Source organism: Pangasianodon hypophthalmus, chromosome 13, assembly GCF_027358585.1.
Source record: "Pangasianodon hypophthalmus isolate fPanHyp1 chromosome 13, fPanHyp1.pri, whole genome shotgun sequence".
Classification (NCBI taxonomy): domain Eukaryota; kingdom Metazoa; phylum Chordata; class Actinopteri; order Siluriformes; family Pangasiidae; genus Pangasianodon; species Pangasianodon hypophthalmus.
In genome coordinates this window covers 12,737,522-12,754,192 of record NC_069722.1, presented here as the reverse complement: position 1 = coordinate 12,754,192, position 16,671 = coordinate 12,737,522, and the positions used below count along the sequence as shown (strand labels likewise).

Genomic DNA, 16,671 nt, shown 5'->3' with positions numbered 1-16,671 from the left:
CCTCAAAGACACTCCAATTTTAACCGGATAAAAAGACAAATCTCTCACTTCATCTGAAATCTCTCACTTCATATGTCCAGAGTGGACTCAAATCCCAAACCTTGAGCTTATGATCCTTAACTTTATGAAACGCTCTGAAATGCTGGTCATTGTTACCTAGCCTGTGTCAGAAAGTGGTACCACTATAGTGCTCTAAAAAATGACTTTTACAGAAAAAAAAGAGGAATGTTTAAACTCCACTTTGGGCTAAGTTTTTTTTTTGGATGTTTTACACTCGTCAGTGTTCCACAGAGATAACAAATAAGTCAGCTATATGGGACAGTTCTTATTTTATAAGTTATAGAAAATTCATACAATTTTCCGAGCTCAGAATTAAACCCTGGAACCTGGAGCTATGAGGTACTAACACTACCTTCTGTACCGCTGTGTCATTCATTAAACTTATTATATACTAAAATCAGGAGTAATGATAATACATGATGCATAGGAAAATATACTAACTGTGTTAATATCAGTTGCCAGCAAAACATGACCAACTGAATTGAAAAATGGCCTCTTTTAAAAAATGGCAGAAGGTATTCAGATATATTTCCATTTCGTATGAAACAGCTAAAAGTCAACTGGTCTAAAATTTAAATACTCTCTTCTTGAATAAAAAGTATCATCTGAGGTAGCTCTAAGAAGGCAGACATTTGAACCCTACTGTATATGTAGCTTGTATCAAGTGAAACACTCTGCTGAGGCAAACCCTTGACCTGCGCATGCTAGTGTAGCTGTAGTGCAGTACAGACACTCACTTGTACTGGGCCTGGAAGTGCTCCTGTACAAAGCTGTGACGTACACCAGGCTGCTGATCTGGAAGCTCAGAGATAGCTAATTCTTCCCCTCCTGCATTATCCTGAAACAACAACAAAACAAATGGTGGTTCAAAATACACTGTCTGGAACATACCATCATTTTTCCGTAAAAAACATCTAAAATCTTTACTAGAAAAGCATTCGCTTCTAGCAGGAGATGACAAAAGTAATGTTGCATTGTTCAATTGCCACTATTATTATTATTTTTACAGCATGGATTTTCCTGAGATCAATAGAGTGCAGTCTTTTGTAAGAAATTACAGAGTCTGCTGGACAAGAGAGTTTTCATCTGGTGTGATCAAGCCAAACACCTTAGGTTCGTCTCTTCCACACTGTGAAGCTGAGCTGTTACACCAAATGTCCTAATCATTATAGGAACAAAGAAAGGTCTGGCCTAATGTTCACACTTACACCAGGATGTTATTCAAATCATGGGATGGGAATGGGAATAGATTTAAGAGGACCATCATCATTTTTTTCGTCGTTACACTTTCATATCGAAATCAGGTCTCTCATGACTATATGATCCTTGACCAAAAGATTGTTTAAAACCCTACAATGCATTTACACCCTGATATATAAGGAGCAGGGAATAGGAAATGTGACACTACAATCTGAATTTAAAATTCCCAAATCTGTATTTTATGCCTTTGAATTTGTAAGTGACGTTTTGTAGTTTGATTACATCAAACTGAAATTCCATGGCTTGAATTTGTGTGCAAGGTTTCAAACTAAATGTTATAATAATGAGGGGTGGAAAATTCCAAATTCAATTTTTTGGGTAGCACAATGCATTTCAAATTCCATTCTTTAAATTTGAAGTTTCAAAACACTACATCATTGAATCAAACCACTGCTCAGTGGCTGAAATGGTGGCGATCAAATCTGTGCTTGTTTGCTTTTCCGAAACGAAGTCCCTGGACATAGCGGTTTTGAATCTGAATCTGATTTTTGAATTTGAATTCTGAGTTTGAAATGGATTGTGCTACCAAAAACTGAATTTGAATTTCTACACCTGATTATTATTGCATTTTATTTGAAACCTTGTACACAAATTCAAGCCATGGAATACAATTACAGTTTAACTACAAATAGAAATCAATTTCTCATTCCAGAGATATGTACCACTTAACTTCTTTAAGTTTGTTAACCAAACTTTTGATGCTTTTTGATGCCGGGTGAGAAAAAAAGGCCTTTTTTGAACCCTTACATAGCAAGTACATCTCTCCAGTTCTCATCGTCATGTTTTCATTTGGAAGTAGATAAGACAGGCCAGGTAAAAAAAAACACACAAAGAGAAATCACATAAAGAAGACAAGGTCATCAACAGACAGTGAGGGAGACTGGCACAGCTGAGCACTGAGCTACTCATAACAGGCATGTAAATTAAGAAGAGATGTTGAGTAGAGGAAAGGAGGGGAATCTGTTTATCGTTGACAGTGTATGATAAAACGGACTCTTCATTTCTTGGCAAAGCAGCAGCACAATGAGTAGCTGATGAAGCTTTGCAGGTGCCTACACCAGCTATGAGGGAAACAGAGGACATGTCAAATTCAGAGATGTGCTGCTATTGCACATAAAAAGCAGATTACAAAATTAGCATACAAAAGTTAGAAAAGAAGTTAGAAGTCCAGGTTATAGGAAAACAGCGCATTCAAAATTCAAATATATGTAATTTAAAATATAGCGTAGGTGTATAATCTAAAATGTGGAGGAAGGTCATTTTCTGGCAGCACATGAATGAAACCTGATCTATTAAGTTCTCAAAGAGGCTTCTTTGCACTCGGGAAATGCATTTTCTTCTTTCATTATCGCTTTCTCTCACTTCAAGTTCTGCTCCTCCCAATCTCTCTTACCTTCCCCTGGCATTTTCCTTGCGCATCTCCTCTTTCCTATTCCTTTCTTTTATTACCTCTCACTCTCTCTCTCTTCATCTCCCATTCTAATCCAATTCTCCTTAGCCAATAATTAGGGGCTTGAAATGCATGCAAAGTGGCACTTGAGCATACAATGTGGGACAAAATACTCTCCAGCTCTGTTCTTAATAGCTCACGAGGTTGAAAGGTTCAGTAGAGTCTCTGGTGGAATTTAAGGAGCAGAGATGAGCTTTTCAGTGCTGCTGGTGCAGCAAGTTTATGAATGAATTATTTATAATGAGGTCAAAATAATACATTAAACAAGGATGAAATCCACACAAGTCTTAATACTAAAAGAAATCATCATGTATTATCAATGTACAGACAATACCGTACTGAATGGATTAACAGAACATTACTAGACATGTTCCAGCAAATTATAGTCATATAGAAGTGTGTAATCAAAAAGTGTGTAATCAAAAATGTAATCAGGTATTGATTTTTGTTTGGTAAGCCTTCATCAGGACTCAATTCTGCATTAAAATGTATACTATATGGCCAAAAGTTTGTGGACACCTGACCGTTACACTCATATGTGTTTCTTGAACATCCCATTCAAGGTTTAGTCCCCTTTTGCTGTTATAATAACCTCTACTTTTCTGGGAAGGCTTTCCAGTAGATTTTGGAGTGTGGCTGTGGGGATTTGTGCTCATTCAGCTACAAGAGCATAAGCAAGGTCAGACACTAATGTTAGGTCAGAAGACCTGGGTCGCAGTTGGCTTTCCAGTTCAGCCCAAAGGTGCTCAGTGGGGTTGAGGTCAGGGCTCTGTGCAGGACATTCTTCCACGCCAGCCTTGGCAAACCATATCTTCATGGACCTCACTTTGTGCACAGGGACATTTGTCATGCTGGAACATGTTCAGGCCTCTTACTTACAGTGACGGGAAACTGTAATGCTACAGCATACAAAGACATCCTATACAATTTTCTGGTAAGAGTTTGGGGAAGGCAAACATATGGGTGTGATGGTCAGGTGTCCACAAACCTTTGGCCAAAATTTTAAAGCCCTTATTTCAGTGAATTCAGTAACTTTTGAGATCTCAACAGATATCCATATATATAATTCTGCAGCTCTTTCAGCTGTGCCACTGTGCTAAGTGGACTGCTGCAAAAATACATTCTGCTATTATCTTTTCACAGAGGGAAGGAAAAACACTTCAGAGCATGCATTCTCCACCCGGCCTTATCACCTCACTAAATCCTCCTGACTCCTGTCCCTGTGGTGAGTGAAATACAGAGTGAGGGTTCATGTGATGGGTTCAGTCATATTCACACGCTCTAATGGCTTTAAATGGCCAGTTAAGTGTAGATGTTCTTACAATGTATTAAGTTAAAATGCCAAAAATGTTACTGTAGTGTGCAAAAATGTTACTGTAGTGTGCAAAAATGTTACTGTAGTGTGCAGTTGGCCACTATGTGCTTTTCAGAAACTGTTTCCCAGTCAGTTCTGAGAAAAGCACAGGCGATCACAAATGATAAAACCGTAATACATATCGCACTACTATCATGCAATAATCCTGTATAATTGGTTATTTTTATTAACATACTACGAAGGCAAATAAATATACAATACACTAATAAAGGGTAAAATGCTTTATCGTTTTCCCCCATTGCTCCAAACCTTAAGTAAGCGATAAACCACAGTGGAGCATATAATCCATAACATAATGGTGAGGTGCCAGATGTGAAATGAATTATTTTCCAATAAAAGTATTTTATTCCTTGTGTACCACAGCAATTTGTTAATGATTACAATTTTCTTTTCTTTTTTTTTTTTTTTTTAAATCACAACATAGTGTACTTTTTATCTGTTTATAGTTATGTTTACTGTTGTGGATTGTCCACAAAACAAGTTAAGTTTTGCATTGCGGAATTGCAAATTCAGTCCAACTTGCAAAGAGGTGAAATGAATAACACATGCACATGGACTTCTCCATGGACCCTGACAAATAAACACAGCATGTGGTTATTATTCAGGAGCAAATTTTAAGTCAAGAGCAAATTTTAAACCATTACAAATATTTTTTTCAAGGTTAACAATTAAGACTGCAGGATCCTCATGCAACAGGCAGCAGGAGAGTTCATAAATCACTAAGCACTTCAGGACGAGTCAGGACATTTAATAAATCATGTACTGTGTGGTACAGGTGAGCAAACCATAAATAACCCCATTCTCTCCAACCCCGCAGTAGAATGGTCCCGTGTTGTAATAGCTAATATAATGATATAATAAACAAAATATTCACAGTCCAGATATGCATAATGTATTGGTATAAAAGCAACCACTTAATAAGTGCATGTCGCAAGTTAAGCTTTTTTGTGCCTAGTTTTGTCCAAGCAATTAGGAATCATGTGTATTGTATAAAAACATACGTACTGTATATGAAACTAGTGTACAAGCCTAAATGTGCAGTATACATGGCAATACACACGAGTGTGTTTTTCTACTTCATACATATCCATTTATGGAGACAAAATTATTAGACAAATAGTAGGAAGTCAACACAAAAAATGAGATGTTGGAATTGTGGCTGATTACATATTTTAACAGCTGGAAATGTAGCAAGTGACATAACTTTACGAAATGTAGCAAGTGACATAACTTTACTTTATTTGCCAATACCTTTAGCCAATACCTTTTGCCAATAATTTAGCATCTTACACATACATCAATTTACCCACATCCAACAAAGAAATTTGAAAAACCTTTTGTAATATCCAATGTTATTTGAGGCACCGGAAGCACATAATAATAATAATAATAATAATAATAATAATAATAATAATGTTTTTTACTGAGCTACTTCTAAAAATGCAATACAATTAAATGATACATTTATCATATGAATAGCTTATTCTGTACAGGGCAGTCTTTTAATGTAAACCCAGTTTGTTTTTGAATCTAAAGGCATATCAGTTGCAACAGTACCCTCCACACCGTCCGTTACAGATGGAGTCATAAGAGAAACTCGCAATATCCTCTTGTGTTTATTCATTTATTTTACAAATCATAATTATGAATATAGCTCTAACTATAAAGCTGGATTTTGTACACTACTATGTTGAACTGTTACTGGGGGTCAAAGAAACATGTCACATTTAAATGAAGAGATGTACATGCTTTTTCACTATCCTGACACACTGTTCCTCCTAGCATAGGAGCTCAGCAACAAAAATAGACAAATTTCTCCATCCAGCTACCTCTGCTATTTCCTCAACCACATCGAGAGACTCTGACTCAGTGGATTTATAAGCCTGATGGTCAGTAACAAGGTGAGACCAAAATGCTGAGGCTTGGCGTCACGGAAAATTTATCATGTCCATTTGGAGTCATTTGGCCAAAAAGTTTGAAAAACCTTGGTGTAATATTTTCTGCCTCTTATCTTGCCTCCCTTTTCCTCTTTCTCAGAGGTTTTCACTCGCATGGTATTAACCTTTTTTGAACTTTTTCCCAGTTACAGTAAAAAGAATTATGACCCTTAAATTAAATTATATTTTGATGAGAAACAACTTTCTTTTTGACCTGCATTTCCTGTTTAGTACTGGGCTTTTTTCATACCAATTAACAGTTCAAAATGTCAATTTCACATTTCATAACATCATACTCATGAGTCACTCGTAGCCATTAATTGCTGGGGAATTTCCCACCATTAAGAGAAACTGATAAAGCAGCTTGTAGGGCGTGTGAAACAGTTTCAATATTATTGCTGTCCAGTCCAGTTACCACTAATAAACATGATCTATAGCTAATGAGCTCCTTGAGGGAGAGCAGGAAGGTGAATAACATCAAAGACCCTGAGGAAAAAGACAGTCAGGTGGTGTGTGTGTGATAGCAGGTCCACTCAGGAATCATTTGATACACTGCCAAACCTGCAGGCTGGCAAAGGTGTCACTTCTCAGTGGTGATCTTGGCCAGAGCTTTGACATGATTCCTCTAAAGCCTCCTGTTCCGGTATTAATGCAACAGCTCATGTTTCATCAGTAACTGAATCAAAACTCACCAGAATTTCACTGATTTAGTGTGGGTTTATTATTAAACAGTCAAGAAGAATGAAGAACTATACTTAATATACAGTATAAACATGAGATATACATTTTTATTTACCTCAAAGGGTAGCTCAAAGCAGCCTTGGGTTTGTGAAGCATGCTATACTAAATACACCTGATAAAAATATCCTAATTCTAAAACAATTCTATTTGTATGTCAGTTGAATTCTGCTGGTTGCTATATCACATTAAAGGTAGGAAAAGATTTGACTTGCTTTATCTTGGTTTTAAATTTTTTTCTTATCACAAAAAACCTGCAGTTGTAACAGAGGTATTTAGACTTTTTATATCCACTGTGTCTTTCACCTGAAAATTTGTATATAGTGTATAACTACTGGACCTTAATTATCTCTGAGCGTGTACACACTCCTCTCTATGATGTTAGTATCACAGGCTTATATTGTTAAAAGTTACAGTTAAAACATATTTATAGTTTTGACATATTTGCAAGTGGTGAGTTAGAATTATGGATCAAAAGTTACAATTTCAAAACCTGCTACAAGCATTAATAGCTTTGTCATCATCTCAACAATATTCTCATTAAATAAATGTTCACAAGAGATGTTCTAATTTAGTGCATTTTCCATCCATCCATCCATCCATTTCCTACACAGGGTCGCAGGGTAACCTGGAGCCTATCCCAGGGGACTCGAGGCACAAGGAGGGGGGAGACCCTGGACAGGGTGCCAACCTGTTGCAAGGGAAAAATCGCACACCCATTCACACACCCATTCACACACCCATTCACACACCCATTCACACACCCATTCACACACTATGGACAATTTGGAAACGCCATTCATCCTACAATGCATGTCTTTGGTCTGGGGGAGGAAACCGGAGTACCCGGAGGAAGCCCCCAAAGCACAGGGAGATCATCACATGAATCGAGCTCCCAGCCCTGGAGGTTTGAGGCAACAGTGCTAACCACTAAGCTGCCGTGCCCTCCTTAGTGCATTTTAACATCAGTTGTTCCATTTTTGCATGGCAACATCCCACAATAGCCTTACCCTCTTTTCTTCTTACAGTCATATACCCATATTTCCCAGTGGCTCTTGCCTACAACTACGCAACAGGTAAGAGTAGATGAATAATGCTAACGTCAGAATTGTGCTATTTTCCTAAAATAGAACTCATCATGCGTCTCGCTGTGCAAAAGCTAATGGTCTGAAATGTTAAGCCAGAGAACTGTTAACTGGGCATAATCTGACAGTCTGAGTGTCAGCAGTCATTACTAGGAGAGTCATTTCTCGGGGAGAAATTACTTTCCAATCCAGCATGTTTGCACGAACATGCTTCAAATTACATGGACTGGCTGAAGTGGACTAAAATCATACATACCCATACCATTCACAGTTCATGGCAAGGCATGCAGAATATCCCCTGGCAATAGCCATGGCCCACATTTGAATTCATGGAGCATAGTATACAGTAGACAGAATGGGAAACAGGACAGCGGTAACACAGCAGGGTTCCATGGTTCATGCAGAACCATCCTAAGAAAAATCAGTCATGCCAAAATGTAAGAATTATCTCCATGCATATATTTAATTTCACTCTGCAAAGCAATGAAACAGGATTTAAAATAGGCTTATTTCTGACATCTTACCCAGTGAAAATATCTTGAATATAGTCAAAATTATTTAATACTTCCTATCATAACATTACAATAAACTAAATGTAGGATTATTTTTATCATAACATTACAATAAACTAAATGTAGGATTATTCTAGACCTCTTTTACTCATTCCAAACTTGAAATAGTCTTGTTCTACAATTTTACTCAATTTAAGCATTTATTTCTATTAAGAAGTCAAATGATCTGCCAGCAGAAATGTATTATAAGGCTATAATGTTTTCTTTGATTATTCAAAATAAGGTAAAATATGTTAATACATTGCATTACAAAGATTGACGGACAGTGAGGTGGATAGGTGGAGATTACGATGAGGCCTCTCTGCCATAGAGTATTAAAAAGGTCATAGCTAAACAGACCATAGTAGTTAGAGTTATTTTGTGCATTTAAAGTACATTTTGTCTTAAAAGAAATATAAATAAGACTTCAAGATATATCCAGTGTTTTTGTATGTTCTAGGTTTACTGTTTAGCCAACTCAGCTTGTAAATGGAATCCGTTTTGGTCCTTTAAAAGTGGAAATTATTGTGTCTTTTTAACAAACTGTCAGATTAAGTTTGATTTTCTCAGTGTTGTCTTTCTCACATGGTGGAACTGACACCATCTTTTCATTTGGAAAACAGATTTTAAGGTTACCCCATAGTGACTGCCACCTTTTATCAAGAACTAACTGCACACTACATGACTTTTAAAAGGCCACACTCACTATCACATTCCATAGTCACATACCTTTCTTGTAAATCTACACAACCGTTACAAGTTCTTTTACCTGGAGGATCATTGACAAAGAATGGATTATCACTAAATGTTACTGTCTTGTGAAAACAAACTTCACATAAGAAATAACTCCTCTGTTCCCATGAATGGAGTCTGACAACAAGAGAAATTCTTTCCATTCAAGCATTCAACTGACTTCTGCAAAACAAATGTTTTCATTTGCTCCATATGTATAAATGTAATGTGCTTCATGGTGGTGCGACGCACCTCGATGCCGTAACTATAGCATGTGTTAGTCGCTCTGAATCATGCCGCCTGCTGCAACACATACCTCAGCCAGATAATATTTTCAGAATCAGAAACTCGCAGGTATATAGAAAGACATGCGAAAAACAATCATATAGGATAACTCAACAGGATAAGTAGCAGTCACCTCATAGTTAAACATATCGAGAGATAGTTTTAAAGACCTGAGGCAGACTTTAACATCTGTTATATGCAATAGATCAAACACTGGCCAACAGATTGCTAACTTTTTGTCAAGAGCGTGAACACAATCTGCTACATTAGAAACTTTGTTAAAAGAAGATAATGAATATGTATTCATTCATTTCCCTTGGTCTATATTAATGCCCTTAATTAGCAATCTAGCTCATCAAACATTATTACATTATGATAGCTGCCACTTCTTAGCCTAGTCAGTTTCCAGTCAACCAAAATACAGGACTAGGCAAAACAGCAGCGCTTTTATTTGCGGAGCTAGTAAATTTATGATTTGTCCACCACTGGAGAGTCTTACTCCTAAGATACTTACTTTTGTTCTAAACTGGTTTTTGTATCAAAGGTTTGTCTGCAACAGCAAAATGAACACGAAAATGTGCTTTACTGACACTGTGAAATGACTATAGCGTTAAAGCTCATGCAGATAAGATTTAAACCAACTGCTCTAAGCTCTAAACCAACTGACAGGAACTTTAAACCCCAGGCTATTGTGTAGGCTGGCAAAGGCGACGCTGTCATCATCTAATTTGACCCGGCATGTCAAATGAAGCAGAGTGCTGAACGAGTAGGCTGTTGATTTGAATGCACTGATTTGAAGGCCTGTCCACACACAGGCTGGAGCAATTGGATTGGACTACTGCAGCAGCAGAATTCAGAGTTAGTGCTCCTACAACCTGCATTCACTTTACGAACATTCATAAATAAAAAGAGGACTCAGCTGAAGGTGCATTTTCTTTTAAGAGAGCCGGCATTAAAAATGGATGTGATGGCTCATATATCAAGAATCATAATCATAACTGTCATCATGATCATTTAGCAGTACTTCTTTTTATGACGGAGGCAAGACTGTAGTGATTAGCAAAGATCACATAGCCCATACCATGGCCTCATCATGTAGCACAGTGCCAAGAAGGGATATCATCAGTCCTGGCTGATTTGAACCTTCTACTAGAACTAACCCTGGTGTCATTATGCCACCCTACATGGTACACACCAGTCTCACACACACAAGCGTGCAGCCAATCGTGCTGATGGGCTCTGAAAGAATTTTATAGCTCCACATCAGCAAACTGGTGAATAATTTAGGTTCAGGAAAACAGAAGGATGGACACGCACCCCTGAAAAGTGCAACTCAGATGGAAAAAGAAGATGCATGAAAAACGTGCACAGCTAAGGCATTGACAAAGACATAGAAACACACACAGTGTAAATGAATAATGGACCTCTTATTCAAGTGATAGCAAGACTACCTGCTGAGGTCCTCTCTAAAAATAGCCATTTCAGAGGACAGAGAGAGTGTGTGAGAGAGAGAGAGTGAGAGAGTGAGAGGAAGAGGAAGAGCACCTCTACCCAGGGTATATTACAGCAGCTGTTCCCAGGACAACAATTCTATTTAACTGACTGGAGAGGGTGATACTTAAGCAAGGTCAATAATAGATTTAAGTGCACCAAATATACACATATACAATAATGTACACATATTCACTGCCTGTCAAAAAGTTGTGGAGGCCTAGATTTTCCAAATGTTTCTAACAAAAAAGGATTTTGTCGAGTTGCTATATCTTAATATAACAAGGACTAACCAGGTTTAATTTGAGGAAAACCATCACACACTTGCATCACACACTTCTCTAACTATTAAACATTTTCTTCCTATGAACAGCTGTTTTTTGTCAGAGCGTTCCTGTGAGATTCTTTGACGTGCCTTTTGCAGGACCTTCTGGAGGTTTGTGGAGCTGGCTGGACACGTCTTGAACCAGAACAGCTCTATTTGGTTCTGGTCAGATGACTGGGCGGATTATTCCTCTACACCGTTTAAGGTGTGTTTGGGTTTGTTTAGATTCAGCTATTAGTTTTGAGTTTTATTTGGGCATCACCATCTGGTTGAGGAGTCTTGACTAGGAAACAAAAATGTTTTTCAAGAAAGGATTTACCAACCAAGGGTCACCAACCCTGCTTTGTGGTGTCACTAGCCCTTACTCCAGCTGTTTGTTCACTTCACTTCTCATTTGCATAAAATACATTTCGTTTAGCTTTAACACACTGATTTCTCTGCCGACTGCACGTCGCCAACAATTGCTCTGCATCCTGTTTCTATAAATCTCTCACTGTCATTAAGCATCACATCCAGCACATACCATGGTCCATGGAAAATGCATTCAAATAAAAACTACCTAATCCACTCAGGTGTTTATGAAGTTCCTCATCTTGAGATTGAACCACTGAAACTTGTTCCTGGCAGGTTTCCAACCTCCTCAAGTTCTTCCACATCACTTCATTGCTGTGCTCCCTCCTCTAGCTTCCTGTAGCCATTTGCATCAAACCTGAAACACTTCTTGCCTACAAAGACAAAAAGGGACCAGCATGTGCCTATCTGAAGACTATGATCAAACCCTGTTTAGTATGACATTCCTTTCAAACCACAAGTACCACTAGCCATCTTTCAAGACACAAGGAATACAGCAAAGTGAACAGTTGGTATCAGATGCTTCATGGGCTATGGACAAAGCATCTGACATTGAGACTGAGTGAAGGACTCTACTTGGAGTCTCACTGAGAGCATTAACCAGAATTTAGCTGAAACTTTGAGTACATGGCTACTGCTTACAGTGAATATGACTGACTATGAGTGAGGAGCTTGCAGGGCTGAGGGTGGAAAGATTGAAATGCTCTATTGTTTAGTAACGAATCAGAATTTTAACTGCTCTTCAAGAACAATAAAAGGTCTAAACAGTACTGATGTTGTATCTGAAGTATAATTATATATCAGTGTACTCCTTCCTGTTCAGTAATTAATTCATTCATTCATCTTCAGTAACCACTTCACCAGGGTCACTGGTGGATCCGGAGCCCATCCTGCTATCCTGGGAACACTGGGCGTGAGGCAGGAATACACCATGGACACACACACTCATTCACACACTTGTTCATACCTAGGGGCAATTCCTTTTCACACTCTGTAAAGAAACATCTTTTGGGGGAACTTTGTGAAAGCCAGGATATACCACTAATTGAGCTTAGTTTGCTTTAAAAACCATCTATCACTGAATGGTTCTTTTGCTGACTACCCAATAAAGTCTACACAGATTTCCAAATAACTTCAGGGAAGTAGAACTGCAACTCCATCAGAATGTGCCTGTGACTGATGTTCTCTACAACATCAGTCAGTGGCTGAGAAAGTCAATGGGAGGCTTCAATACTTTCTCTGTCCTACACTATGGCATCACTGGCATTTTAAACAGCATGGTAGTTTAAGGGTGCTTAAATCACCACCCCCCAGACTTGAAACATGAGGAGAGTCATCATAGGTTGAACGCAGTAGCTGACTCATTTGTTAGTGACTCATTCCCATTAGAACCAAAAATACTGGGCTGAGATGATCCTATTAATAGCATATTTGGTTTGATTCATAAAACCAAGCTGCCTAACCAAGTTTCAAGTTTATTTGTCATATGCACAACATGTCAGTGACAATTGTACATTAAAATGCTTGCTGTGAGGCTCAGGTACTCTCAACAAGCATTTCAATGTACAATTGTCACTGACATTTTGTGTACATGACAAATAAACTTGAAACTTGTTTGGGCAGCTTGGTTTAATGAATCAGTTTTATGAACCAATCATTATACAAATATCTTTGCAGATCTGGATCAGTTGTTTTTTTTTACCCCAGGATAATCCAGCAATCCTGTTTGGGTGCAACAGATGATGCACAATTTACCTCAACCCCTGACCTCCCTCTATCTCACCCCTCCACCCCCCATCTGTCTCATTGTCTCTCTCTCTCTCCCACCTTTTTTACTGAGAGGAACAGAGGTCCTGCCCAGAGCTGGTTTCTATGGAGATGCTTGCAGGCCTAATGCAAAAGCGGAAGAGAGACAGAGAGATAGAGGGAGGGAGAGAGAGACAGAGAGAGAGAGAAGGAGGGAGAGAGATATATAGATAGATAGAGAGAGAGAGAGAGAGAGAGAGAGACAAGCAAGAGAAAAAACGCTTAGTCCTCCATGGAGAAGAGTTCTTGGCAGCCTTTCAGAACCAGACACAGAATGCCATTTATTTCCTTTCAGCTCTCCCCATTGACGCTCAGTGCTGGATATGAATATGCGAAATGAATAATATGCACTCATATAACTCCAAGAAGCACCTGTAACAGAACGGATGGAAATTATCACTGCTAAGGCCGATTTTCTTATCAGCTCCAGGCTACATCAGAGATGTAATGCTATCAGTTCACTTTGAGATCCCTAATGCTGTTGGGAAGAGATATCTGTTTTAGTGCTCATTTTAAATGAATATTGCTGTCTTTTATTTTATATGCATGTATCCATCAATATATTAACACATAATAAGTGTACCTTTAAATGATTTCTACTGTACTTAATTTTCTATACCTACTGTAGAAAACAATATACCATACTTTTATACTGGTGGAGTTTTCTGTGATGTTTATTTGGCAGTTTTGGAAGGAGTCTCTACTGTCAGTGCTTTCTGACATAGGAGAGTCTTCATGATAGGGGACTGCATGCCTTTCTGTTTCTCTGTAAAATAAGATGCTTTTTTGGCTTATTAACTTCAAGAGAGAGAGAAAGGAGAGTCTGGCGCTGCTGTAAAGCGAGTAATAACAGGAAGTAACCTGTTTCTACAGCATTAAATGGTCTACAAATGTTCTATTTTTAATAAGTAAAAATAGACTGCATTGGCAAATTGTTGTGGTATAAAATAAATAAAATATAGAATAAAATTCTGTTTTCTGCCAAGGTAGAAAAGCAATTCTAGCCAGAGACATTATCAAGACGATTCTGTGACGATTGTTTGGATAACTCAATGGTCTGCTTTATTTCTAACTCCACCCACATGTCCCAAGTTGGCATGCATTGAAGCCTGTTAATAAGTGAACGGAAATTCAGCACGGATACTTACAATACAGTATGGGTCACTTGGTAATGGAAATGTAGGATCTAGGATTCGTTATATTATCATGCCTGACTGCACTGTCTGGTGGAAAAGCACAGATCAGCCATAACATTAAAACCACCTGCCTAATATCGTGTAGGTCCGCCTGCATTCCCCCTTTTCCTGCTTCCAACACATCAACTTTGAGAACTGACTGTTCAGTTGCTGAATAAATTTATCCCACCCCTTGACAGGTGCCATAATAATGAGATAATTAATGTTATTTACTTCACCGATCAGTGGTTTTAATGTTATGACTGATCAGTGTATATCATAAAGTCACTCCATAACCATATACTGGATATACTGGCCTTTTTCTGCTTGGCTTGTAAAGTAATGTATTAGTGTTCTCAGGAGGTGTCTAAAGGTGTGTGTGTGTTCCAGACACTCAAAATGTAATTATGTCTATTACTGCAGTCTGTGCTTTCCCCGTAGACTGCTGTTAAATTAGAAAAGTCCTTTTTCAAGAACAAGTCTCTAGGCAGAGTCAGTGGCAGTTATAGCAGAGCTATAGCATACTATAGTAGTGCACCAGAGTGAGCATTATCCCATAGACACAAGTGTTGACACGAGAACACTCTCTCTTAAACCAGGCTCAAGTTTCAACTGCAGAGCTTTCTTCTTCAAAACTGCACACACCTAAACTCTGTAAGGTGCACTTGAGGGTGGATCTGATTCTTCTTAGGTCAGATTTTGTAGCTGGGTGGCTCAAGTTCACAGGAAGTCATTTATATCCGAAGGGACTCAAAGATAAATAAATCAAAGAGGAGGAAGAGGAAATCCAGAGGTACAATACGTTTTCACTCTGACATCAGTGTGCTACACAATGCAAATATGAACATAATTTCCAAATAAATAAAAAAATAAAAAAAAAATAAACAATGAACAATGCAATCCAATATATCCTGAAACAATTATAATTTCTGATTACTGCTGCCAGTGGTGGGATAATAATGTCTAAAATATCTCCTAAGCTTTGTGCCAGATGGTTCTCTTTATTGTGCCCATGTTGAACTCTTGCCACAATCATGTGCACTGTGCTCCAGTTTCCTGGATTAATCAATGACGATTGGTTCAGGTTCTCTCCACAGAGTTCTTGCCTATTTCCTCTCATGCACAGCTGGGCTCAGGTCTTTCACACAGCTTTATCACATTCATTTCTCTCTGTCTTTTAGTACTGACTGAGATTTTAGCTGTAGTCCATATCTGAGTTCATATTCTGAGATAGATACACGTCCCAATTTATCCACTGGCAGATTTCTAGTAATTACAGTTTTACATATTGCATTGCGCAGAAAAAGTCAACCAATCATTTCTCTCCAGATATTGCAATATCATTGGAACAGCCTTGGAGAAATCTAGGGAGAAAAGGACAGTATGTCTATACTGCTGAAACTATTTCTGGAGCCTGCCTGCCTCAATTTTGTACATGGAATTGCTTTCTCTATCTCTCGAAGCTTCCCTGCGCGGCAGTGTACTTTCTCACCTCTGTTTCTCTCTTTCAAAGCTCAAATGTGTGAAACAAGCTCCTCTTTCTTTGGCCTCCTCACAAAAGCCTGCTTTCATTCCTTCTAGAGATGGCTTCACACCAGTTCTGTTTCCAAAGTAATGCCTTGTAAACAAACCAAAGTGAATGCCAAAAAAGGGTGAACTTGCATGTTAACAAGGGCGAACTTGTCAACCTTAACATTAAAACTTGTGCAATCGATATAATATGAGATCTTGATAGAGTCCCCTCATGGGCCACAGATGGGGAAAGTCCCCTATTTTCTGGAGTCTATTGCCTGTTAAATGACCCAGTGCATGTTTAAAACAATTACAGAAACAAGAGTAGGGGGTAAGCCTGGGCTCCTCCCCCTCCTGCTCGCTGGGACGTGCATTGACTCCTGAATGAAGTGATTTTCAGTGGCCTCCCTCATACTAACCAGCGCCTGACTCCAAAACCAGAGCAACAGCAGAGCAGTATATCATAGGAAAACAGCTGCATTATTGGCCCATAGCAGGTCCTTTGCTCAAACGACACTTTCAGTGCATGCTGAGATAA

The 16,671-nt window shown here is 38.4% G+C and overlaps 1 protein-coding gene across 1 annotated transcript in view; it reads right to left on the bottom strand.

Annotated features, from left to right (window-relative positions):
* Positions 1-16,671, bottom strand: part of usp43b (ubiquitin specific peptidase 43b) — an 85,058-nt gene that overhangs the window by 48,265 nt on the left and 20,122 nt on the right. The window contains exon 3 of the mRNA XM_026916965.3: positions 798-898. Coding sequence (XP_026772766.3) covers positions 798-898 — 101 coding nt within the window. The remainder of the gene's footprint in view (positions 1-797; positions 899-16,671) is intronic.